The sequence below is a fragment of the Rousettus aegyptiacus genome, unplaced genomic scaffold, assembly GCF_014176215.1.
Source record: "Rousettus aegyptiacus isolate mRouAeg1 unplaced genomic scaffold, mRouAeg1.p scaffold_m13_p_16, whole genome shotgun sequence".
NCBI classification, from domain to species: Eukaryota; Metazoa; Chordata; class Mammalia; order Chiroptera; family Pteropodidae; genus Rousettus; species Rousettus aegyptiacus.
In genome coordinates, this window is record NW_023416291.1 from 2,223,966 (window position 1) to 2,248,036 (window position 24,071).

The 24,071-nt window shown below is 44.1% G+C and overlaps 1 protein-coding gene and 1 long non-coding RNA gene across 2 annotated transcripts in view; one reads left to right on the forward strand and one right to left on the reverse strand.

Annotated features, from left to right (window-relative positions):
- Positions 1-14,998, reverse strand: part of TNIP3 (TNFAIP3 interacting protein 3) — a 57,389-nt gene extending 42,391 nt beyond the window's left edge. The window contains exon 1 of the mRNA XM_036233444.1: positions 14,943-14,998. Coding sequence (XP_036089337.1) covers positions 14,943-14,974 — 32 coding nt within the window. The 5' untranslated portion in view covers positions 14,975-14,998. The remainder of the gene's footprint in view (positions 1-14,942) is intronic.
- Positions 1-17,084, forward strand: part of LOC118612407 — a 90,225-nt gene extending 73,141 nt beyond the window's left edge. The window contains exons 7-12 of the long non-coding RNA XR_004954826.1: positions 2,819-2,895; positions 7,793-7,968; positions 11,320-12,936; positions 13,973-15,352; positions 16,375-16,613; positions 16,752-17,084. This is a non-coding gene — a long non-coding RNA (uncharacterized LOC118612407). The remainder of the gene's footprint in view (positions 1-2,818; positions 2,896-7,792; positions 7,969-11,319; positions 12,937-13,972; positions 15,353-16,374; positions 16,614-16,751) is intronic.
- Positions 17,085-24,071: the final 6,987 nt, after the last annotated feature.

Consider the following 24,071-nt stretch of genomic DNA (forward strand, 5'->3'; position numbering starts at 1 on the left):
ACCGGTCTCTGACGCTGACATTTTCTGCTGAGGTCTTCATTTTGAATTTTGCGTTCAGGAGAGAAAGAGAGGCAAATATGTGGTGTACGCATGTGTAATCATTGTAGGTCCTTTGTTTTATTTTATTTATTTTAAAACTTTTAATAAGATTTTAATTTCTTTTGTTAATAGTTTGGTTTTTTTTTTTTGGCATTGTAGCCATTATTTAACATTTATATAATGTTAGACTTATACTGAATAGCTTTCCTCCTGTCGTGGTAAGTTGACTCTGCTAAAGATTGCAACAGCAGTCCATATTCATTGGGGTTTTTTTGCTATGTTCAAAGGGATGTCAAAGTGATGAACCTAGAATTCTTTTTTGTGACAGTAATTAGGAAGTACTCTAAGAATTTGTTAAAAATGGGACAATTTCAGCATCAAGAGAAATGATAAAAATGCATTATAACTAAGTAAAATAGGAATTTGTTAATTTATGCTTATAGAATTTTTAAATAAATACAAATGGGGACAGGAGGCATTGGAAGGCCTGCTAATAAATGGAGAAAAATCACGGTATTAGGAAACCACTACTTGGCAGCCATCACAGTAACAATTCAAATAAGAAATGTCAATAGGTACTAAAACTAGTGGCCGAAATTCCAATGACAAGTGGGATATTTGATCATTTCATAGCATCTCCCTCCCCCAATATTTAGTGAATACTAAAGAAAATACTAAAGAATAACTTCATATTGGAGAATGTTGGCAGACAACATTAAAATAACCTGTGATGAGAAAAATCCAAACCGACCATCTGATAGGATACATTAAAAAAAAAAAAAAAAAGGCTTCACATCTATAGTATTCCCACCAAAAATGCGTAATCTTGATCTATTTATGAGGAAACATCAGACAAAGACAAATCGAGAGACATTCTACTGAATATGAGGCCTGTAATTTTCCGAAGTGTCAGGTCATGAGAGTCAGGCAAAGACTGGGAAGCTGTCCAGGACTGGAAGAGGCCGAGCACCCCGGAGCCACAGGCCACCTATGGCCCTGACTCAGAGGCCTTTTTCTGTAAGGGCACGAGCGGGCTAACTGGGGGTGGGGCAGGATTCGAGTGGGTTTGAGACTGAGATGCTGGTGTGGCACCAGTGTGCGCGCCCTGATTTCGATGTGAAGGAATCAGAAGACGCCACCCCCAAATACGCCACGTTGACATATGGCTACTTCGAGCTGAAGGAAGAGTTCTCTGCCCTCCCCCGATCCTCCCCAAACACATGACAGGTTTCCCTTTGCGGACGGGGCGTACATTTTGCCCCTCTATTGTACCAGGATGAGAAGAGGGCCCCGTAGCCTTGAGACGAGTCGGCACGAGCCAGCCTTCCTGAGATGGCTCTGATCGTCCATGGTTCTCCCTCCTGTTTCCCGGTCACTTCCCTCCAGTTTCTCATCCCTTGAAGCCTAAACCCGCCTCCTTTTATCAAGAAGACTATATGATTCTCCCCAGTCTGCTTCTTTGAATTTCATTTATTTTCTGTGAACTCCCATGCAAATAAACATGTTAATAAGCGTATGTTCCTTTTCTCCTGTTAATCTGTCTCTGTCGGTAAATTAGCAAGCCCCTTAACATGGAACATAAGGGGAGAAGAAAAGTCTTTCCCTCCCCAATAAAGTGGTTATTTTGTGGTTACACGGGAGAATGTTCTCAGTTTTAGGAAAAGCGCACTAAACCACCCAGTAGTAACTTATTTCTAATGACTCAGGAAAAAAAAAAAGATCTTTGTATACTTCTCAGAAATTTTTGGTAAGTTTAAAATTATTATAAAAATTTAAGAAGTTCTTAATAGTAAACCTTAAAAATAATTCTGACTTGACACTTAAATTATCTTATGCTCAAGGCAGCATTTTAGAAAAATTAGCATTAATTTTTATATTGAAATATAATGAAATTAGCATTGCCCTATGTAGCAGAAACTAAGATTGAGCCAATAAATCTTTGAGATTTGTGAAATTAGGGAGAATCAAAACAAAGCAAAATGACTTAGTGTTTTGTGTCTCTAAGAGAATGTGGGAGAAGAACATTCGTGTGAATCAAGTTACTCTGATGGTCTATTCCAGCTGGGAAATAAGGATTCCGGAAAATAAAATGAGCTATTTCCACCATACTGTATGAAGCCTAAATGGGGGGAAGGGGGCACACAGAAATAGACAGACAAAACCCCCAGGCGTTGAAGTCTTCTCTGTTGCCATGTGGTGCTGGACTATGATAAACATACAGGTTCTGTCGAAGCCCTCAGGTCGCGGAAGGCTGCCTTTGGCAGTGTGGGTTAGCGCCAACAGCCACACACACAGAAAAAAACACAAACCTAGAACACCTTCTCTCATTTAATTCAACAAATATTTCTTTAACACTTTTTGTATAAGGCTCACTAACCTTCAAAATCAGCCAAGCCTGTATCCTCATGTCTTGGGAGGAGATTCCAAAAGGAAGAAATGTACATAAAAGGGAATTTATTTTCTCTAATTACTTTTTTATACAATGATAAGATCTTTGACATCAGAGAACACCACTGAGGTTTAAAATGGACTTTTATCACAGTGTGTTTTTAGATACAAAAGCTGTAAAACTATTATGGAACTTGTCTATTTCTGACTATAGAGAATGGATCATTTATTTCTAGGTAAAATGGAAAAAAAATACTGTGTGCTCTTTGTTTTAAAATGTCAAACCATTGAATTCAGATGAGAATTATCAAGGGTCACGATTATGTGAAAAACCAGAAAACCGAAAGTTATTCGGTCTAATATTGTCTTTGTTCTTCATCCATCTTCACAGGGTTAACATAAGAACAACTCTAGAATTTGTATAAACGCAACCACACACAGAACTGGACAAGGAATTCTTAACGCCGGGTAAGTAGATGCAAACGCTGAATCAATTAATAGGGATACTAAGTATTTTAATCTTTCATAATAAAGATTTTGATGATAATTTTTGTAATATACCTTTAATGTACAACATTTAGAATAAAATCAGAGGAAATTTACCTGATGCGCACATATATATTTTTGTCAATTGGGAGTAGGGGTATGGGCGTAAAGCTTTATAATTTACGTTTTCTGCTGCATGTGTGTTCAGACTATCTATGAAAGGCCTTTCCTTCAGTGAAGGCAACCGTGGGCAGAATAGGGACCAGTGGGCTGACTCAGGAGCGAATGTGAGCAGAGCTGGCTCGCGGCACGGGGCTCACGGGAGCTCAGAGAAGCACAGAGCGTCTGAGTGCGCGGGAGGAGGGCGGGTGGAAGGCAGCTGCGGGCCCGGGCGACCGCGCAGCGTCAGAGGCGGACACACAGAGGACAGCAGTGGCCATTCGCCGTCGGGGCCCTTGACTTGCGACTTACTGCTGAAGGTGTGGGGTGTCCCTTACCACCGCAGTCCTAGTGAACACTCACAGGCCCTGTCCTGAGCCCGGCTGAGAAGAGAACCAAACGAGACATTGGATTTGCCCTGGAACCTTAAATCTAGGAATCTTTCTCAAAATAAGTTTCCCATGAACGAGAAACGAGGATCGCTGACGGTATGTTAGTTAATAAGAGCCGGATCGGAGAGGCGAAGGCCTTGTCAGTGAGCAGTGGTGCAGAGTCACCAGCAGCCAAGTAATGTGAGCTGTGGGAAGAAAAGTTTTCATACAGACGAACCTCACTTGACTGAATAAATACAAACGTGAAAACGTCACTGCGATTATAGGCAAAGGCGATTTTAAAAATCGAGTAAATGTAAAAATGTTTGGTCATGTTTTGAAAAATAGATTCTAGAAAAGAACCGAAGGGTATGAGTAACAGACATATTTCTGGGTGAGTAAAAATATTTGGTTTCTCTTAGAGATCTGGGCTGGGAAATATTTCATTTTTTAACATAAATCGCAGGAAAGAAAAAGTAAACAATGACGATAACATTTTCAAAGCCTTTTCAAACCAAAATGTTAAGTCAAAAGGAATGAACTACGGGGAAGATGCTCTCGCTTCTAGGAACAGGCTGAAAAGCGACCTTCCTGGTGAAGAATCGCGTTCAGAGGAAACAGCCCAGAACACACACGTCTGACACTGTGGCCTAAGCTTTCCGTCGCAGGGCTTGCCAGGCGCTGCAGTGTTTGCTAATGAAGTCACCCTCCCAGCACTGCAGAGGCGGCAATGCAAAGCACGAAAATGACTGGATTTTACCATTTTACCAAATACTAGCTGAGCATCTAGTGTGCCCGATGCACTTCTTGATGGTGGGCGCATTACATCAATGAACAAAAAAGAAACAAAAAAAATCCCTGTCTTTGGAGCTTACGTTCCAGGATTTCTTAAAAACAGCCATAACATTATGCTGACTGGACGAACAATGGTGAGTTTGCTGTCAAGTTTGTTAATAAACGTGGCTCAGAAGACCTAGTGAGGGCAAAAAGATTAATTGCCTTCAGGTAATTATAACTTTAGTATTTCCATTTGGAAAATATAAGTAGGTTCAAAGCGACTGTTAACAAAATTGCAGAATATGCTACGAAAACCACCCCTCCTCCAGAGTTACTCTGGTCTGCACCGTGACCCTCAAGTCTTACGTCACTAAATACACGCACAACTCTGAGGTCTTAAATTGTTAAAATAAAAACGAAGACTTGGGGAAAGTACTCAGCAAGAGATTATCTTTAACAGGCGAGACTTTTCAGAGACCTTTGGAAAAGGTATAGATCCTCTGTGATAGAGATACGAAGCCGTAAACAAAAATTTAGAGGTTTATCAGCTCTAAAATCCATCGAACAAGAAGACTTGAGGGGGTGCGGACGGCGCCCGCTGGAAGCGCCGTGTGCGAGGGTCGGGGAGAAGAGGCAGTTCACACCAAAGAAACGGAATCAGAAAAAGGAAGCCTGGAGTAAAGGACGCCGGGCAGCGCGCATGGGGACCCGGCGAGGGGCGAAGGCAGGAGCGAGGGGGCACGAGCCTGACTGGCGGCTGGCTGCCCAGCGCTCGGCGCGGTTCTTGTTTGTTTTTTTATTCCCTCAGAGAGCGTTCTGCCCCTGTTCAACCAGCATGTTCCTGGACCCCCAGCCCCGCTTGCCACTCGAAGTCCTCTGCTAGACTCTATTAGGGAAAAAAAAGCAAAAACATACTGGAAAATAATGTACCCTAGGTGGAACTAACCCCGAAGGGAAATGTCACAAAGCGAAACTGGTTCTTCGGGTCTAGGTGAGAGTGAAAGCAAAGGTCACTTTTTGGCAAGAGACTCTGAATATTAGTAAAAGTGGAAATGCGTGTTGGGGAGGAGCGTAGGAGTTGAAGGTCAAGGGGGAAATTTGGTGGCTGCAGTAACCGGGTGATTTGTGAATGGACTCCAAGCCACGTCAGTGGATGCTTTTGATGAGGCCAGATGAGTAGGGGGCAAGAGAGGAAGTTTTGGGGGTGTGAGGAAAGTCCAGAAAATGTGCCAATCAGATGTTCCACAAAAGGGAGCCCTGGGCAGCCATACTGATGCTTCACTTGGGCTTGGAGGGACCCCAGGGGGGCCTGCCGCGGAAGCCCATGGCCGGTCCTGCGGAGAGGCTGGTGGTCCCTGGCCCGCTCAGGACAGCCCCAGGCTCCGGAGCAGGACTTCTGGCTGGTGGGCATCGTTTTGTGTCTCCTGTGTTTAAAATTAGTTTCTAAGCTTCAAAACACCAAACAGAATCAAAAAACACAAAACAAAGAATAATAAGCTTTCTAAGAGGGAACGTTATAGTCCTTCAGAAGAGGTTACGATGCTCACCGCAGGGAAGTTCAGAGCCAGGATGTTTTCGAGAGCTTCCCAGATGAGCCTGCCGTCGCCTGGGGCGACACTCGTCTGTGTCCAGCTGCGCCCCCCACCCTGTGTCCCCCCGCAGAGAGTCCTGGGCCTGCGCCCGAAGGCCCGGGTCCTAGAATCCTCTGCCACCGCCGGGCGGGGGTCCGGAACTGGTGATATCGATTTTCATTTCCATCAGCTATGTGTAAAAAATTCTTATCTGCCTACGACTGTTGTCAGCTCTAGGTGTATTAACGTCTTTGCTAGTGATGAGCATTCCATTGCCGGTTAACTCGTGTGTTTCCTAATTACCCGTGAAGCCGCTCGTGTTTCGGTGCGCTCGTTATTCATGTGCTTGTTCTCTTCCGTAACCGAACATTCTGGTTCTTCACTGACCCTTCCTTATGGGTGTCTTTTTCCCTTTTGCGGTAGTTTTCTGTCTAGTTGGCATTTTAACAGGTACAGGCATATAGCAAGAACGAAGCAAGGTGAGCGGGATCAGGACTGTGGGGCGGTGGCCTGGGCAAGTGGGGATCGCAGTGTCTCACCACAGGGTAGTTAGTTAAAGGCAGGGCTCAGCGCGAGGGGCCATTCCAGCAAGCCTTGCGGGAGGAGTAGGAGTGAGCCACGTGGCTTCCTCGGCAAACAGTGTTCCCTGTCAAGGTGGGCAGTGCCGAGACTCTGAGGTGTGTCTGAAGGCCAGGAGGCAGCGCTGGCTGGAGGAGACAGAGAGGGGACGGGAGGTGGAGCTGGTGCGACTGCAGGGCAGCGGGAGCCAGCCGGGGGGGGGGGGGGGGCGGGCGAGCTCGCGGCTGTCGGAGAACCTGGCGTCAACTCTGAGGACATACAGGAGGCACGATGTGACTTCTTTTTGGCAGTATTCCTGGGGTTGCTGGGACTGGAGTAGCCTGTAGGGAGGCTAGCCCGGGCACACTGGGGACGACTGAGAAGGCCACTGCCGTCACCTGGCAGAGGTGCTGGAGGCCAGACAGAGCGTGGGGTGCTGGGGGATTTGGAGAGAAAACGTGTGATTCGAACTTAAGTAGGAGGGGAAAGGGGCAGAGAGGGGAAAAGTGTTAGTTCAAGGATGACTCTAAGTCATCCTAGACTTAGCAACTCGAAGAAAATGGAGTTGCCCTTTATTGAGACAGGGAGGACGGAGGGAGGGGCGAAGCTGGGGGAGTCGGAGGAGCGAGGCGCTCTCTGGGCCTCTCGTTTAGGGCGTCCGCACAGGCACGTCCGTAGCCGGGCGGGGCAGGCAATGGACACACGAGGCTCACCCCACCAGCCTCTGGCTAAGCTTTGCTGTTACAGGTCACGTCACCCAGTGCTCGCCCAGTCCTCACCTAACTCAGTAAGGAAGCCGTGGCTATTTCCTGACTCTTGGGCAGGGTAAATGTAATGATGATTAACTCACTTCTTTTAAAGCATCTACAGATGATTGACGATTGTCAGGCATTTTGCCATGGACACGTTACCTAACGGTCTGACTTTTTAAATGCAGGTTTATTTAAAGATGTTGAAATGTCAGACTCGGATGTATGTGCCCTGGGCTTTTCCACGGACTAAGCCCCTGAGGGCACAGAGCTGTCTCGTCGTGTGTTTATGGGGTTTGCGCTTAACGTTTGGACCCAAGGTAGAGATAAATTTAAGTATCAACTCCAGAGGGCAGAGAGCTCAGAGCAAGACGGTGTTCTCAGGCAGAGGCAGATCTCCTCACTGGGCCAGAGCAACGGGAGGGTTTGCGGGGTGTGGAAGGGCCGCCTCCCTCCCCCCGGGCCGCCTCCCCCCCCCCCCCCCCAAGTGCGGTGCAGGGTCCCATTTTGTTTTGTCCCTGGCTGTTTCTCTGTTGGTTTGCTAATGACTAACAGTTGAAGAGAAAAAACAAAGGGCTGATCAGTGAAATGAGGACAGGTCTCACGCATACAATCGGTCCTCACTGAAATCCCTGACAGGTTCCTCAACCCATCGACCTTAAAACCACGAATAACAAAGTCCTTTTTCCCATAGGCTACTGGATGCAAATAGGAGTTAAATCCCTGCAGCGTCTCATGGGCGCCAAACACAGTGACGCGGAAGGGAGCGAAGGCGTTCGAGGGCCGCCCGGCTCGCCGCTCTGCCGCTCTGAGGCTCCAGGAAGTAACTGCAGAAGACTCGAGACCCGCCCCCCTTCGATCCCACGTGGGGTGAGCTAACATCAGGGGCGTCGTTCACTACACGCCTTTTATTTTCTCATTCAAGAAATAGTTACTCAAGTTTACCATGGGCCAAGAACTGCACGAGAGGCCTCTCATTTCTTATTGTGAGAAAGCAGTCGGCGACACATTTTTGAGTAACATATAGAATTGTACCTAATTTTACATGGCTGCTTCTAAGAGAAAATGATAGAAATCTGAAATATTTTTAAGGCAAACTATTTTCTGTGCCATAGCTAAGTCAGTTGTTAGCTGGTTGTTTTGCATACTAGACGGCGATTGAATGCTTGCTGTGTGTCAGGAGCTCTCTATGTTATGTTCTTTAATCCTCACAACTGTTATTCCCATCAGGAAGACAAGGAAGGGAAGGTTTTGGAGAGATTAAGTAATTTACCTAAAAAATATGATTTGAAATCAGGCAATCTGACTCAAGAAACCACACTCCTAACCATAATACTGTTTTTTAAGTAGTGTCGTTGAGATAGTGGCTGTTCTTTACTTAGCAACAAATAAGAATTTCTGCTACCAGCTTTGATCAACAGGATAGGTGTGGCTTAACCCGAGCCACTGATAAGAAGGGGTTTCATCATCCTCTAATAATTTATACAATGTAATAAAGACAGAAAAAATTACCACTATGTAGGGCGAAATAAATCCTCATGCCTTAAAGTCAGCCAGATTTAGTGATCATGTCTTTGATAATAAAAGTACTTGTGGTACTTTCATAAGGAGAATATTTCCCAATATATTGCCTGCCCTTCTAGACGCTGTCAGATATTAGTAACCGCCTAATCCAGATTCCTCCACACGTCAACAAGGTCAACAAGAAGCACAAAAAATCTGTAAAACACACCTGAGGAAGTGTCTTAGGGGCACGGGCTGCCATGACAGAACACTGCGATGGGGTCGAGGAAACAGCACTCCGATTTCTCACAGGTCCGGGGGCCGGAAGTCCAAGATCGAGCTGCCGGGGAAGTCCGTTTCCTTCTGAGACCTCTTCTCGGCTCTCAGAGGGCGCGGCCTCGCTGTGCACTCTTGCGACCTCTTCTTTCGAGCGTGTGCATGGCAGGAGAGCACTCGGCCAGGTCTCTGGTCTCTCCTCTCATGGGGGCACTAATTCTACAGTAGCTTAACCTCATTTAACCTTGATTATCTCCTAAAGGCCCATCTCCAAACACAGTCACATTGGTTAAGGGCTTCAGCATAAGAATTCCGGGGTGAACATAAGAGACCGAGAATACTACCAGCTTCAATCCCAAACGAGCAGGGCTAGTCTGGAAAGCAGGGCAGAGAAGGTCTAGTGAAGAAGGGGCTGAACAGAGAGGCAAAGCATGGAGTCCAGCGAAGGTGATATCGCTGGAGTCTCCCCAGAAAGAAGTAATGTCCTTGTCGCTTCAGAAGCTGGTACGTGAGGTACCAACCTCTCATATAATCTGCGTCCCAGGATACCTGTATAGTTTTGGGGGCAATTTCTACTTATAGAAGTATTCCACATAGTAAAGAAGTAATGGAAGAATACCACAATTTTACGATAATAATAATAATTATTATTATTATTATTATTATTGTCTAGGCTATTATCAGAAGCCGATAGCATCACGGGAAAAGGAGATGAGTAAACTGGTCTTACTTTGAGAGCATTGTAAAGTACATATCCAAAGTCTTAAGTTTTCCTATATTTTGACTCAACAATTCCACTTTTAGGAATTTACCCTAAGAAAACAAGAGTGAATGTACACAAAGATTTAAATACACGTATTTTGTTGTAGCATTCTTCCTAATAGCAAAGACTGAATTAAAACTGAATGTCTCAAACAGAGAATCAGTTAAATAGATGTTGATACAACTGTATAGCCGGATATGATAGAGATAAATATTTACTTGGGAAGATATTTATAACACACTTACAAAAAAAGTTGCGAAAACTGAGGTCCCATATTTAAAAAAATAAATAAATAAAGAGGTAGAGAGATATTTGAAAAATTCTATCAGTAGTTATTTTGGATGGCAGGATTACACACGAGTGTTCTTTTCTTTTTGGCCGAATTTTGCAAATACTAAAGCCTTTTACACAAATATAGCACATCTTATAGTTGCCTCCACATAGAAAAAACTGGCTTAAAATATTTTAATATTATAATTAGAAAATAAAGACCACTTTCAAAAAGAAGGAGCAAGGAAGACAAGGAGGACGGGGAGACGGCCTGGCGGCCGGTTCCGCTGTGGGGATCAGGAGGGCGGCGCTCTCGGGCTGCCGCGGGGCAGAGACCTGACCGGCCACGTCGGTCTCCCGCCTGTCCACGCCCGCAGCGAGCACCGCCTGCTGCCCATGCGGCCCGCCCTTCCCGTCAGGAACAGCTAGCCACTCAGCAGATAAGACACAGAGCAAGTGGGAATGACCAGGGCCCACACACTGAAGCTCACTTTGAAACCTCCTCCAAATTTCTATATACATTTAAATAGCACTTTCCAAGTTCTGGAAAATATTAAACAAATGTAAGTCGTATTATGAATACTTGCACCCCAAGTATCATATTCAGTATTCGTAATAATGACACTTTAGGATTATCTGAGTTTTGTCATGATCGTTTACATTTCCCTTCCTGTTTGTGTTTTAAAATAAAATCTAGTATAGTGCAGATTAAAAAGAAACATTTTTTAAAGGCAAATCACCTAAATGCTTTGAATCTTAAAATAAATTATATTTTGCTTTTTAATGTGCTGGTGTTTTCTACAACAATTGAAAACACCGATCTGGTAATAGAAGGAGAATAACGGACCCTACGTGGTTTAGAACAAAGAAAGTAATTGTGTTTGGAAAATAGACACCCTGAGCTCAGAAGGACTTCCCAGATCCCAAACAGAAAACAATCATCTGGTCCAGCTTCCTTGGAAAGTGAGGTCATGTGTGACTTAAGTAATTAAACTTCTATCTAATGGAGCAGATAGTCAAAATATCAAGTGTCTGCTAAAGTATTATGCCAATATAAAAATTAGCAAATAGTATAAACAACTAAAAGTGAGGAATAAAAGTGTATTTCAAACAAATTCCGAATATAACCTGCCTACTCTCAAAAGTAAACCTACATTTAAACAGAGACATATGTAGTATTCAAAGCAGAAACTTCCCAGAGGTGAGAAAACCAATTTGCTGAGGGTATTAAATTTAAATTTTCAATTTATATGAAGGAATAAAAGAGAAAAGACCAAACCAAAACCAAACCAAATTTTCCAAACTTGAGTCCCTTCATTTTTTCCCCCATTATTTCCTCACTTGGTGTAGTTACATGACTTCCTGTCAGAGCAGCAGAAAATCATGACTCTGTTATTTCCAAACTGCAGCGAAGACCAAATTTTGCGAATGCAACATCTTCCATCATGTTAATCGGCTTTGAACATGTCAAGTTCAAGACATGGAAAACCGAGTGTGCTGCTTTGGAGGCTCTGTGTACTTCATTACCGTGTCGGAGGATATGCCTTTAGCTTAAACTCTGAAGATTTCTGTGGGAAAAAGGCAACTCATTCGGCTGGCCGCATGATGCCGTCTGCAGCCTGCGGGAGCGTCCCACGGGGCCTCCAGGCAAGCGCCCGCCTCCGCCACCAACACCAAGGCCGTCTCCGTGGAGGTCAAAGCCATCACCCTGTCTGCACACACACACAGCTTTTGCACGGGCAGGCAGCACCGGTCCTCCCCGGAGAACGGGAAACCAGGTTCTCTGGAGAATTCCAATCGGGTATTCTTTCCAACAGTATCTCCCCAAATACTTTCTAGCACATAGTAGGAGCTTTATAAGCAGTTGTTGCACTGAAGCGAAGAGTTAGCATAGGCATGAAGTCTTAAAAACCGACAGGACAAAGCCGTGCTACACTCTCTTCTCGGGAGCTCCGTGTAAGCCTGGCCTCAGAAGGCGGAAAGTCTGCGCTTGGCCCGTGCACGTTGTTTGCATGGAAGAGGCTTTTAAAATGTGTTTTATAGAGTCTGGCTGAAAACACAAGTTTTCCAAAGGCCCCTTGTCTCAAATTTCTGTGAATTTGTCCATCCAATGAAAGTTAATTTGATTTACTATATTACACAGAGACACATAGTCGAGATGCCGCTCTCTTACTTTGGGAAGAAAATAAACTAAACTAGATTGTTCTCGGGAAGCCCATTATGACTTTGATGATTATTGGTTTGAAGAACTATAATTTTTGAAAAACCGATAAATTCGTCTCATGAACTTTAATATTGAAACTATCTAAAGTATGACTAAGAGTAAAATTTATGAGGAAAAATTATGACCTATGATGTTCTGTGAGTCATTAAAAATCCTAATTCAGCACTTCAAAATCAATTTCTCTTCTACCCAACAAAATGATATGAATGGACAGAAAATAACCCATGTCCGCGGAAGTGGATGGCACCATTAACTCCTCTGCGGGGTGGACAGCAACCACACAAATAGCTCATTATTCTGCCCTTTCCAGGAGAGTTTAATTTAGGGTCAGCTGCGAAGGAGGTTAAAAATAAAGAGGCCAAAAGAATTGTAAAAATGCCGGTGATATCATACAAGAGATCACTTTAGCTTTCACTTACCACATACATACTCTTCTCCCACAAAAATATCTGCCTGCCACCCCATAAACGTCCCTACACTTCTTTTCTTTTTATAAGAGGGAAAAAAGGGGGCTTTAAGGGACATTTAATAGCCAGCAGCTGTTTGGCTGCCAAATACTGCATCTGAGGAGAATGTGCTATTCACATGGAAAAGAAACAACAACAACAAAAAACTTCAACTTTCTTACAGCACACCAGCGTTTTGCATAAAGACATTTGAATGCTTTGAATATGGGGAAAGACATATTTGGGGAGCTCCTCGAGTGCACCGGAACCCAGTATGGCTCCCAGAAGGCAACCCGGGATGGTGCCCACTGTGTCTGATGCACATCGATGCACGGGTTGGAGGAGTTTGACACCAGGTAGAAGGGGCGGGCCATGAGAACGGGACATTCATTTGATTCTTCTGAGATTACCTCTGCTTGAGGCTATAATCCATCTTAAAAGTTTTTCTTACTAGGTTATCATCATTTTCTGAACACGTAATTCATTTTTTGGAAATATGTACGTTTCTTAAAATAACTGTTAGTACAGGGAAATGTCTGCTTTAGAAATATTAAAATGAGAACTGGCGTTATCAGAGTACTTCTAAACGAGGATGGCCCCAGGATCCTATGCTGAGTGGGGCTGCTTTGAGAACAATGTGCTTCCAGATTCGCTTAAAGGGAATGTGAAAACCCGAAGACTCTGTAGTTTTGACCATCCCCCACTGGAATCCACACTGTTTCCTCTCCTCCTTGACTTCTGCCTTGAAAAGAAGCTTGGTGTAACAATCATAATGTCAGTATACAAAACTAAAGCGATAGCAAGTCGTGTCCCTGCAGAACCGAACGTAAAAAGGGTTCAGCTCAAAAGAAAAAGGGGCGCCTGAGCTCTCCCTCCTCCCCCCTCCCCCTCCCTGCTCTCCCTCCCTCCCTCCCTTCCTCTCTTTCCTTCGTTTCTTCCCTTTCATCCTTTCCTTTTCGAACTGGCAATATCTTCCCAGTACGGACCTCTGCTACCAGAGAGGAGGCGGGGTCGTCTTCCCCGGGAATCACTCAGCATCGTGCGCCCCGTCTTTGCTTCCCCGGCACCCACAGAGTCCTGCGGGTCGTCGCCATGGCCAGTTAACCCGCAGACGGCTCACGGTGTGAATTTATATTTTACTTACATTTTATAAAAATTTATACGAAGTAGAGTCATTCTTTTTGTAGACCTACAGTGGGTTATACTGTCGTGTGCTGAGTTCTTTTCTTTAACGTAGATAAAATCTTATCAGAGCCAAGATTTATGTACACAGCAGCACAGTTATAGAATAACTGTCATGAGAACCCCAATCTGAGAAACACCGACTTAAGAACCTGAATCTTACTATTTCTTTAAATTATCTTTCACTTCAAAGAAGTTTTATGTTTACAGACAAACACTGGCCTGTGGAGTACGTTCTCAGCCGCTCAGCCTCTCCCGCAAGATGTGTTTGTATCATACGCCACATGCCGCAGCCAAATGGACCTGCTCGCCGGCCCAGCACCAGTCTGCACCTCTCCTGCCGTGACGTTGGCACACACTCCGCCTCCAGCCTGGAACGCTCCCCCCGCCACCCCGCTTGTCGCATCTCTTTGTGCTCACAACTAGGCCTCTCGCCCTCCTCCGATTTCCCAGGGCGGTGTATCAGTCGGTGGCTCCTTGGAGAAGCAGAACACTCAGTGTAGTTCTGCTCCGTATGTGCATGTTTCGTCTCTCAGCTGCAAGCAGCGAGCACACAGGGTCTATCTGATTCTTCTGCAAGCAGCGAGCACAGTGTCTTGCACATAAACGGTGACAAGAAGTCAAAGAAATCACTGTGTGGGTCAGTGACTAGTACGAGGCTTGAGAAATGCCGTGGAAGGTCCATAGAATGTGGCAAATGGCTGAGGAGGGGCCTTTTTCAATAAGACACTTAGTGAGTCTCTCACCCTGTACCCAAGTGAAGGCTTAAATAAGTCGGGACAGAAAATACAGCTATCTGTTCACTTCATCAGTGAAATTGAGTTGTTTCCTAGGAGAATATTTGTGCTAGTCAAGAGAAATTATCTTAAGGGCCAAACTTGCCAAGGAAAATTTACCAAAGACTTTAAAAATCAAATAACCCACCTCCATAATCCACCATAACCCACCATAATTCTTGTCCCTTGGGTAGCAATGAAAGAATGTTCAATTAGCAATAGCAATCAAAGAAATGAAAAGCCATGAAAGATGGTTATCCACCAGCTTTTTTTTTTATCTTTATATACAGTTCTATCAGGTACATTCTCTTCATAGTCGCATCATCTTTGTCAGAAAGCACAGTGTTCCAAGCAGAACATTGCTATTAACGGCAAACGTCTCGTACGTAAAATGTCGCTATTACCTTTCAGAATCTTCAGACTGATTGGTGAACATCACCGGTTTCTCTTTGTGCTTCTCGTGTTTGGTTGGGAGTTGTCCACGTGGAATCTAAAAGAGAAAATATATAAAGGACGTGAGGCCTGGACGCGTCTCCAGGGAATATACTCTGTCAGTCACCAGAGGAGAGAACTGCCTGTTAAATGCATTTTCACCAAAAGCCCTGTTTTTACTCTCACGCCTTGTTTTTAGCACTGCCAATTATGAAAAGGCAAACCATGAACTTGCCGTCTGCCTAGTTTCAATCAAAGGTAAAATACTGAGTGTAAACAAAGAGACTCAATCTTTCAACTCAGGGAGAGACTCGTGACAGGGAGAAATTATCCAGGAACAGGTGAAAGAAAGCTGGACGTTCCGCGTGCGCGTCACGAGCAGGTAGGCCGTCCGGCCGACGTGTCTGTGGTTCGCTTAGCCACAGTCCAGCCCGAGGTCCGCAGGAGCCTCGCGGCCCAGAGACACCAAGAGCTTTCTGCTCAGTACGCCTTTCTTCTAACTTCGTCTCCTACAAGGAGTCGGTGACCATTTCTATGATTTTCAAGGTAACAAGGGAACTGGTAATGTGACCATTAAAAAAAAAAAAAAAAAAAAAAAAACTATGTTGAGACAGAATTTTTTATTTTCCATATTTTTCTCTTTAATATTGATTAGCACCAGACTGTGGTCAAACATTACACAGACATCTGTAGCTCAGGGGCTTATAGGAGATTGAAGCATTTGAAGACTTGTGTATGTTTTAAAAGCCAATTCCTGCAGCCACTTAACACATTTTAAACGTTTCTAGAAACCGCTAATTGCTACAATCCCATAAGAAAATTTAGGCACTTTGGGTCTATGGGAACCATGAAGCTAGCTGGTCTGAGTTTTATGAGCTTCTATTTAATTATAACAACAATCCTCAGAGAAGTTCACATGTTAAAATGCTCTGAGAAGGATTCGTCTCAGCTCTTGGCACACCTTCTGTCCACAGTGTGGGAGGGTGGCTTTTTAATTTTGTTTTGTTTTCCACTGGGACAGCTGTTTAAAAGTCATCCATTACCACCGTGGTAGCCAGTTAGCAGATGAAAGTAAAGGCTTTTCGGGGCTCGTAGGAACTGGACCACCAACTAGTACGGCTATTTTTCAACTGTGCCAAACTGCACCGGCGCCCACTCTCTGCATGTGGCGCTCTGGAACGCTGACACAGCTCTGCAAATGCAGCCAAGACGCAGGCCAGTGGGCTGCTGCCCGACAGGGAGTGGCTTGCAGTCGGCGCCCATGCTGTGCTTTGCAGAAGATGAGGTTTTTAATTTTTGGCTAATTAAATGAAATAAATGTGGACTAAGGATTTAAAAAGAAAAAATGTCTTCAATGGTTTCATTGTTTCTAAAATTACTTTTTATAAAATGCTGATTTCCCAGCAGACCTGAAATGCCACGTGGCAGAGAATCACAGAATCCGAGACCTTGGAGAAGACCCTGAGGATTATGACACCGTCACTCCACGAGAGAGGAAACAAGCCAGAGAGGACAATGATTTGGCTAATTAATGGCTGGTCTAGAATTAGATGTGTCAAGCCATTTAACTCACGGTCTGTGATTTGCTATTGTTATTCCACAACTGAACATTATATACAGATGAAATTTCAAGTTTGAAATAGGTGAGTTCTAATTTTAATGCTAAAATATTTTAAAGTAACATGTAAAATAATTACATTATAAGTGAACCCTCAAAAAATATATCTCTTAGGCAACACTTCTTTCGTTAGTGTCTGTGGCATTTATCCTCTACCCTCCAGGGTCATTTGAGAAGCCGTTTTTCACCCGGAGATGACAGAAATGTTCTCATATGTGGTCGATGCCGTCGCTGATACAAGGTGCGACTGTAATACAACTACTCTGTGCCAACAGGGCTGCCGTGAACCGAACACTGAGATCTGACTCCGGAATTCTAGCTTCTATGGCCCACTCTTTTGAAGATTTTTGGAAAAGACCTAAATTAACAGGTTAAAGTTTGGTAAATAAGATGAAGAAAGTAAAGCTAAGGAATATTTGTGACTTAAAAATATCATAGGGTGAAAAATAATAGAGCCGGCCTCCTGTTCCTGTTTGTAAGCGTTTAAATAACTTTTCCTTGCACCCACAGGAGCAGGATGGTGTAGTGATTAAGAGGAGCCTGAAGCGGGGACTGTCCCTGCCCCTCTGGTGACTGCCGACTTGTCTTTGCTTCTGCGTCCTCTTCAGTGAGCTGGGGATAATATCACCTGCCTTATGAGGGCTGTAACGAGGCTTAAATATGGCACCTACGTTCGGTATGTGTGTAAAGTTCAGACAGTAGTGCCTGGCATGTAGTTAGTACACTAGACTAGTTAATGGGTGTCATTTAAATGGAGTCTTAGGAGAGTAGAGGTAAGTAATTGTGGTCATTTCATCTGAGTCATGGTGGGTGGGAGAGCTTATATTGAGAGAGCTTGGGGTTTGGGGGGTGGTATGGATATTACTTCTAAGGGCCCTTTTGACTCTAAAATTCTGTGATTCTAAGATTCCAAGTAAAGAAATAGGTGTTTGCCTTCAAAGAAGTCATGATCCTGCTGTGGGAGCAGGAGGCCTCGAGGCCCCGGTCTTGCCTTTGTCATTTGCGCACCCCCAGGACCTGGCCTGACACCTGGCTCACGCTGTGGACTTCGCATTTTAAGAGTAGGGTGAAGGCATGATACCTCACTGCTCAGAGAAAAGGTGTTAAAATGACGAGTAAGGGGCACTGGCATCGGAGAGCCCAAGGGCGCCTGTTTCCTCCCCGGACGCCTCAGAGTCCAAGACCGTGAGTGAGAAGGAGCCTCGCGGTAACGTCCATGTCCAGCTTTCCCTCCGTACATCAGTGCCCAGACCTTTTTAGTGGATTATTTACGTTGTTTTATTTTCGCCTTCTTTATGTAAAAAAAATTGAAATCAAGAGAGCTTACTTAACATGTAACTTTAAGTCGTTTTATGATTTCCCCTCCCTGGGAGAGGACTGGCATAAACCACGTAGCGTTTCTGGGACTCAGTGACCACAACATTGGAGACCGGGCGGCTGACAGCACCCCTCAGCCGAGGCAAACGCGTTTCTTCGCTTCCATCATTTGGTCGCTGTCTTCCCCTTCTCTCCCCCTTCTCTTTCTCCTCTTTTTAAGGAGTTTCTTACTGCTCAAGAAGCAGCTGTTCCCTTCTGTTTAACTTAACTAAAACACGTCCCAGATTCTTGGATGAATTTCAGTACATCAGTGAAGATCATAAGCTGTGTGATTGTTTAAGCAGAAGTTTACACAATCCTCAGTTCCAAAATAACTCAACTTTAGAGAATAAACTTACTTTTGGAAGTAAACCAAGTTTTATGAGCTTTTCACCATTTGTGGTGACAGATTGTAATGCACCTGGATTTCTAAAGTCGGGTTCAAGGGCCGGGGCGTGTTCCCCGTCATAGTCAACTCTGCCGAAATGGCTTCACGGGCCCCGAGAATGTCGTGTTGAAAATTGCCAAAGAATTCTCCTGCCGTCGCACATGTCTGCCGTGTGGGCCAGGGCCACGCCGCAGCACCGGGGTGCGTCGGACGCACGCGTGACCCAAGGCGCGAAAGCCTGGGACGGAGCCTGCAGCCGATGCGGGCTCTTCACAGACAACGCCCTTCCCTGGAGCTCTGCTCCCTCCCCGCGTCCACCTTGACTAAGTTCAGACTCAGGCGTCAGCCAGAGTCAATACCTTTAGATGAAATGCCTCGGGTAAGTACTAAGCCATTGTGAAAATTATCCCTACATCTATATAAAATAGTCAAGATTTCACAAGATAACATGAAAAACATACATATACACGCACTCACACCTACATATATAATCGTGCCTATGTTGATTGTTTTAGAAATGGGATTTTGATGTTTAATAAATAAAGCGCTTTCTTATGGATCCCATGAGAGACCTACAGGTAGTCGGTTGATCAAAAAAATAGTTTAAAATGGGACTCATGAATAATAATACATGAATGTCATCAATTTCTTGTAACTTAGAATACAGAGGTGCACCTCAGTGGCCGAGCCCCCCTTTCCGGGTGGGGCCCTGCCGATGGCATTTGGAATAGGCTTTCTGGCCTTTACAGGAGAATTAGAATTTTAAGACGTTTACAGAACTGTCTGAGAACAAAAGCCTTTGAGATCTTCATGATCTTTTCTCACTCTTTTACATTTCTGTCACCCACGTCCAATTTAAATTCAGCAACTCACGTTTTTTACTCAGATTAGCTTGCATACGAACCAGAATTCTTTTTTGTACTCATGTAACATCAGCTTTTATAAATTTTATTTAAATTATATAATTGCAAAAAAGGTAAGATTGTCGTGTATAGTTTTGGGGAACAAATAAGACTGACTTGTGATACACATGCCACTCAGCTTTCGGGGTGACTGTGCTGGGCTGTGAGCACGGAATGCGCCCTGTGCCCCATCCGACTGTTGTCCCCAGAGAGTGGGTGCAGGGTTCGTCCCTGCCGAGAGGCTCAGGTGGCGTGTGGGAAAGGAGCAGCGTTTTCAGTTAGGAGTGGGAAAATGCCTGCCAGGTCAGACACAAACACAAATCGCACCGTTAGATGGCTGTTAGGCCTGTGGAGAACAGGCGAATGAATGTCCTGCCCGAAGGCTTTAAAATTCAATTAAAAAAAAAACTAAGGAAGTAGACAAACAAACCACAGTGTTCTTAAAAGTTCTTTTCAAACAATTCGATTTGCCTTCATCAAGAGTTTATTTTTCAGAGCCTTTTGTGATTTCCAAAGCGTGGGCTTATTTGTTGCCAATATGCAGATCATGCATAAAGGTTTTGAGATCCTTTCTACTATTAGTAAAAAAGAAATGTGGAGGGAAAAACCCACTAGAAAAGCCCACCAGATTAGAAACCAAATATTTTTTGTTTTCATTTTATTTTTCTAGTCCCAATTTTTTAATTAGCTTAGATGAGTGTTCTTAAGCATATTACTTCTCTCGAGATCGCAGTCCTCTTCTGATGGAGAGCCTGATTGGATTATCGTTAATGTCCCTTGGATTCTAAAATGGCATGGTTGTCACTGCCAAATATTTGCTGTCAGCACTGGGGGCAGTGACTCGCATCGCTCTTGGATTAATGCTCAAGGCAGGAGGGTGACGTGGTGCCCTTGCCCTCCCTGTAGAAAGAAGCAACTTGTGCATAACTGAAGAGCGAACTGGGGAGCATAGTGTCCTTCCCAAAACACACGCTTGATCTCATCACCCCCGTCGCCACCCCACAGAGAAGCACCTTTGTGGTTTCCCATCACGGTAATCAAAGTCCTTCTCATAGGTAACTGGCCCCGCACGTCTCAAACAGGCCGCTCCCGGCCGGAGGTGGCGGTCCTTCGTTCTGTGAGAGCTCTCCTGGTTTTGCAAGATGCTTACGATCATCAGCCCCCAAACCCGTGACAACCCAAAGTGCTGTCCTCTCCCCCACTGACCCGGAAGCACCTTCCAGCGTCTTTATCACATATCGGCCTTTCATTCCGTTCCGTGAAGGAATGCTCCCTCCCGCTGCAATCTTAGAATCTGCTGTTTCTTCTCCTTAGACTCTTCTCCTTAAAAGAACTCTTTCCTGACTCCCCATAGCGTACTCACTTCCTTCGCTGTCCACTCCTGTGACCGTGTGCACCTTCCATTGGTAGCGTTTGTCGTAATTGTGGCTTCACTGTGTTGGTGGGTGTGCCGTTATTTGCTTTTGGCCATTCTTCCCCGCTAAGCTGTAAGTTCTGTGATTTTATGTCTGTTTAGTTCTCTACCAATTGCCCGTTACCTTGTACAGCACCTGTGAGGTGCCAAGTGCTCCACTAACATTGAGTGAACGAACTAAGGAATGTGAATCATGCCTGAAAACATGGGTCCGTAGCACTTTTAATACCAAACCCTCAAGATGGCTTTCCAATACTAGCTTAGCTTGGTCTGACTCACTCTCTACACCAGTTTGTACGTTCAAGAAGCTTTGGTCCTAGAACTCCCAGTTAAAGTCATTGTACATCCGAAAAATTTTAAAAAGTAAGAAGAAAAAGGAATCCACTTAGCCTGGAAACAGGGATTATCAAGTGTATTAGGCAACTGTAAAACCAGCCTCGATTTACAAACACAAAGCTAAGAGTCCATCAAACCGTTTCAGATCATTCCTATGCAAAATTAAGCAAATGTTCAAGGTTTTGAAGAATATATATGAGGTCACTTTAAAAAATTAAGCATTTGTTCTAGGTCTTCATTTATGTCCTCTCGCGAATCAGATTCCTATCTCTAGCAGGTACTTAGGCCCTTTGATTGCAGTGCGGAAGAAACTGGAAGAGAGAAAAATGACACATGCTCTCATTTACCATAATGGCTCGAGGGAAATCGAGAAGAAGAAAGAGATTGTTGGCTGCACATCATTTGGCTAAATCAAAAGAAAGAAATACCCCAAAGAGCAGCTGGGGTTTTTTCCATCTCATAGTTCTGAGAACGGTGTCAGATTAGGGGACTTTCAGCATCTGTTTCCTTCTAAGAAGCCTTTTTGTTTGGTTCTTTGCCACCCTCGTTCTCTGTCGCTCAGTCGCCCCGGGCACCTGCACCACTTCTGTCTGAAAAACTCACACCTGGGGACTGAAACTAGACCAGTTACTGAGCCGGGAGTCAGGAGACCAAGACACTCACCAAGGCCGTCACGGAACCTGCTGGTCCCGGGGCAAGGCGTGATCGCCGTCCCTGTCGTGAGAGGAGACTGGGCGAAGGGCTCCTCACCCTTCCAGCAGGCGCTGTGGAACCAGCCCTCCGCCCCACCCCCACCCCCCAGGATTACATACATCGCCGTAGGGCTCGTGAGGCATTTGTCTTGGAGGCTTACTGAAATGTGACCAGTGGCCGGTTCTGGCCCTGTAGAGAGGATCTGGCCCATAGAAGGGCCCCTCATTCCGCAGCAGGACCAGCAGCGGCTTGCTCGGGGTCCAGAAGTAGCTCCGTTCTGGGAACTTGTCTTGTACTGTGGATTTCCTCTGAACGACTTCACTGACATCTCACAGAGGACAAATCCACCTTTCCCAGCATGTGTGTTTCCTAGCATGTGTGTTCATCAGAAAGGTAATTGAGTTAAGAGTCAGAAGATGTGGGTCCCCTTCGGTCTCTGACTCTCAACAAGCTTTGTGACTTTTGGTGATTATTTAAAAAAAAAAAAAAAAAACCTCTCTGAGCCCCAATCTCCTCATCTATGAAGTTAGGATAACACTTCCTGTCTTCAAAGGGGAGAACATAAAGATTAAATAAGAGAGGACAGTTCACCTGCACCCCACGGAGATTTGCCTAGAGTTGCCTGGTGCATAATAAGCTCTGAATAAGTATGATGGAATTTAAATCTTTAGCATTCAAAACTCACTGGAAATCCTGTAGAGATGGTGGTTTTTATGGGACATGCGCGTTATAATGTGTGTTTTGTATTTATGAATATCAATTGTTTTGCAGATAATGATGAAGAGGTGAGACTGGGAGCTGTTCCTTGTGCTGCGGGGGTGAGCTTCTGTGAGTGACTGGATCCTGACAGGCACCAAAATTTCAGCAACAGAAACATGTCAGGGACTATGTTTTCAAAGTAATAATAATGATAACATAGGCTTATTAAAATTAAGCAATTTCGGTAAATCTAAATACCCATGACTGCCTTGAAATCACCTTGGCATTTTAACATCCAGGTAGCTATCCCAGATTAATACACATGTTTGTATGTAAGGTACTCTGCTATCTCAATATGACAAAGTGAAAATGAATGAAAGACATTTAATTCTAATAATAGTTAACGAACACTAAGCTCAGCCCTGGGGGTTTAATAAACGCTTTCTGTTGGTAAAGAAACGCTGAGATGAGACTTGACCCCGGACGCTGGATTCCAGGTACGAAATCCGTCCTGTGCTTTGACATGTGAAGTTCAAGACTCTCTCAGACTAGTTTTATATTCCCTGCCTTAGTCTTATCTTAATGTTAATGTTCATGTTATATTTTTTTGATATTTTTTTCTTATTTTTAAACAGTCACTAAAACAATCCCTAATTAGAAATTCATCTTATTTTTTTTTCAAACCTTTAGATAGCATTAAATTTGTCTACATGAAACACTTTAAAGTTGAGAATCTTCCTACTCATTTTTTTCAATTATAAATCAAAGTCAATAGTTTTGCTGCTGTTCCAATATTTATGTTTTTCTCTACAAGAAAAATTCAGAAGGGAAGCACTTGCTCCTGTTGTTTAAGCTGACCCATTTTTTGCTTATTTTAATGTTTACCGTTGTTCTGCCTTTTGTAAACATAGGCCATCTTCCCAGAAGACTTTTAAACAGCTTCTCCTAGAGAAGAGCTTGTGAAAAATGATACTGTATTCTCTAAAACTGAAGGGAAAAAAGTGAGTATGACAACCTACCCAAGGACGTACTGATGACGTTCCTTTGTCTTAGAGTCATCGGACATAACCGTACTATTTATCAGTATTGATTGACAGCAGAAGGAAATGTTGCACCATAGTGGTAATTTAAGATATAATTTAAAACTAAAAAGGGTAATTTACCTTCAAATGTGTGTTATGAATTGTGCTGCCTAATATATTTCTTCTTGCAGAATTTATACATGCCCGATTAGCAAAAGCATAGAATAATTAATTCTGAGGACTGACCATCATAAGCTACTAACTGTGTACTCACTGCCCCCCTGTGACCATTTCTCTGTCATCCAAGGATTTTTATATTCTTCGATCAATCAAGGGGTCTGTTCATTGGGACTGCACTTTGTAGCCACCAGAATAATTTTCACCCGTATGTTGCTTTTATTTTAAAACCGTGGGGTTATTTAATCTTGGCAGTGTTTTCAAATAAAATTAATATTTTACTCATGTTCTGCACAATTTCAGCGGAAAGACATTGTTTGTTCTTGCCTCTTTCTTACAGACTTGAGGACATGTGTGGGAAGTATGTTTCTTTTATTCTAAGTCCTTCGTCCTTCCCAGAAACAGTCGCAGAAAGATCCAGACTGCCACAGCTCCCAACAGATGGGAAAAGCGCGGTGGGGACCGCCTTCCCTCTGAGTGGTCTTCACTCTCTAAT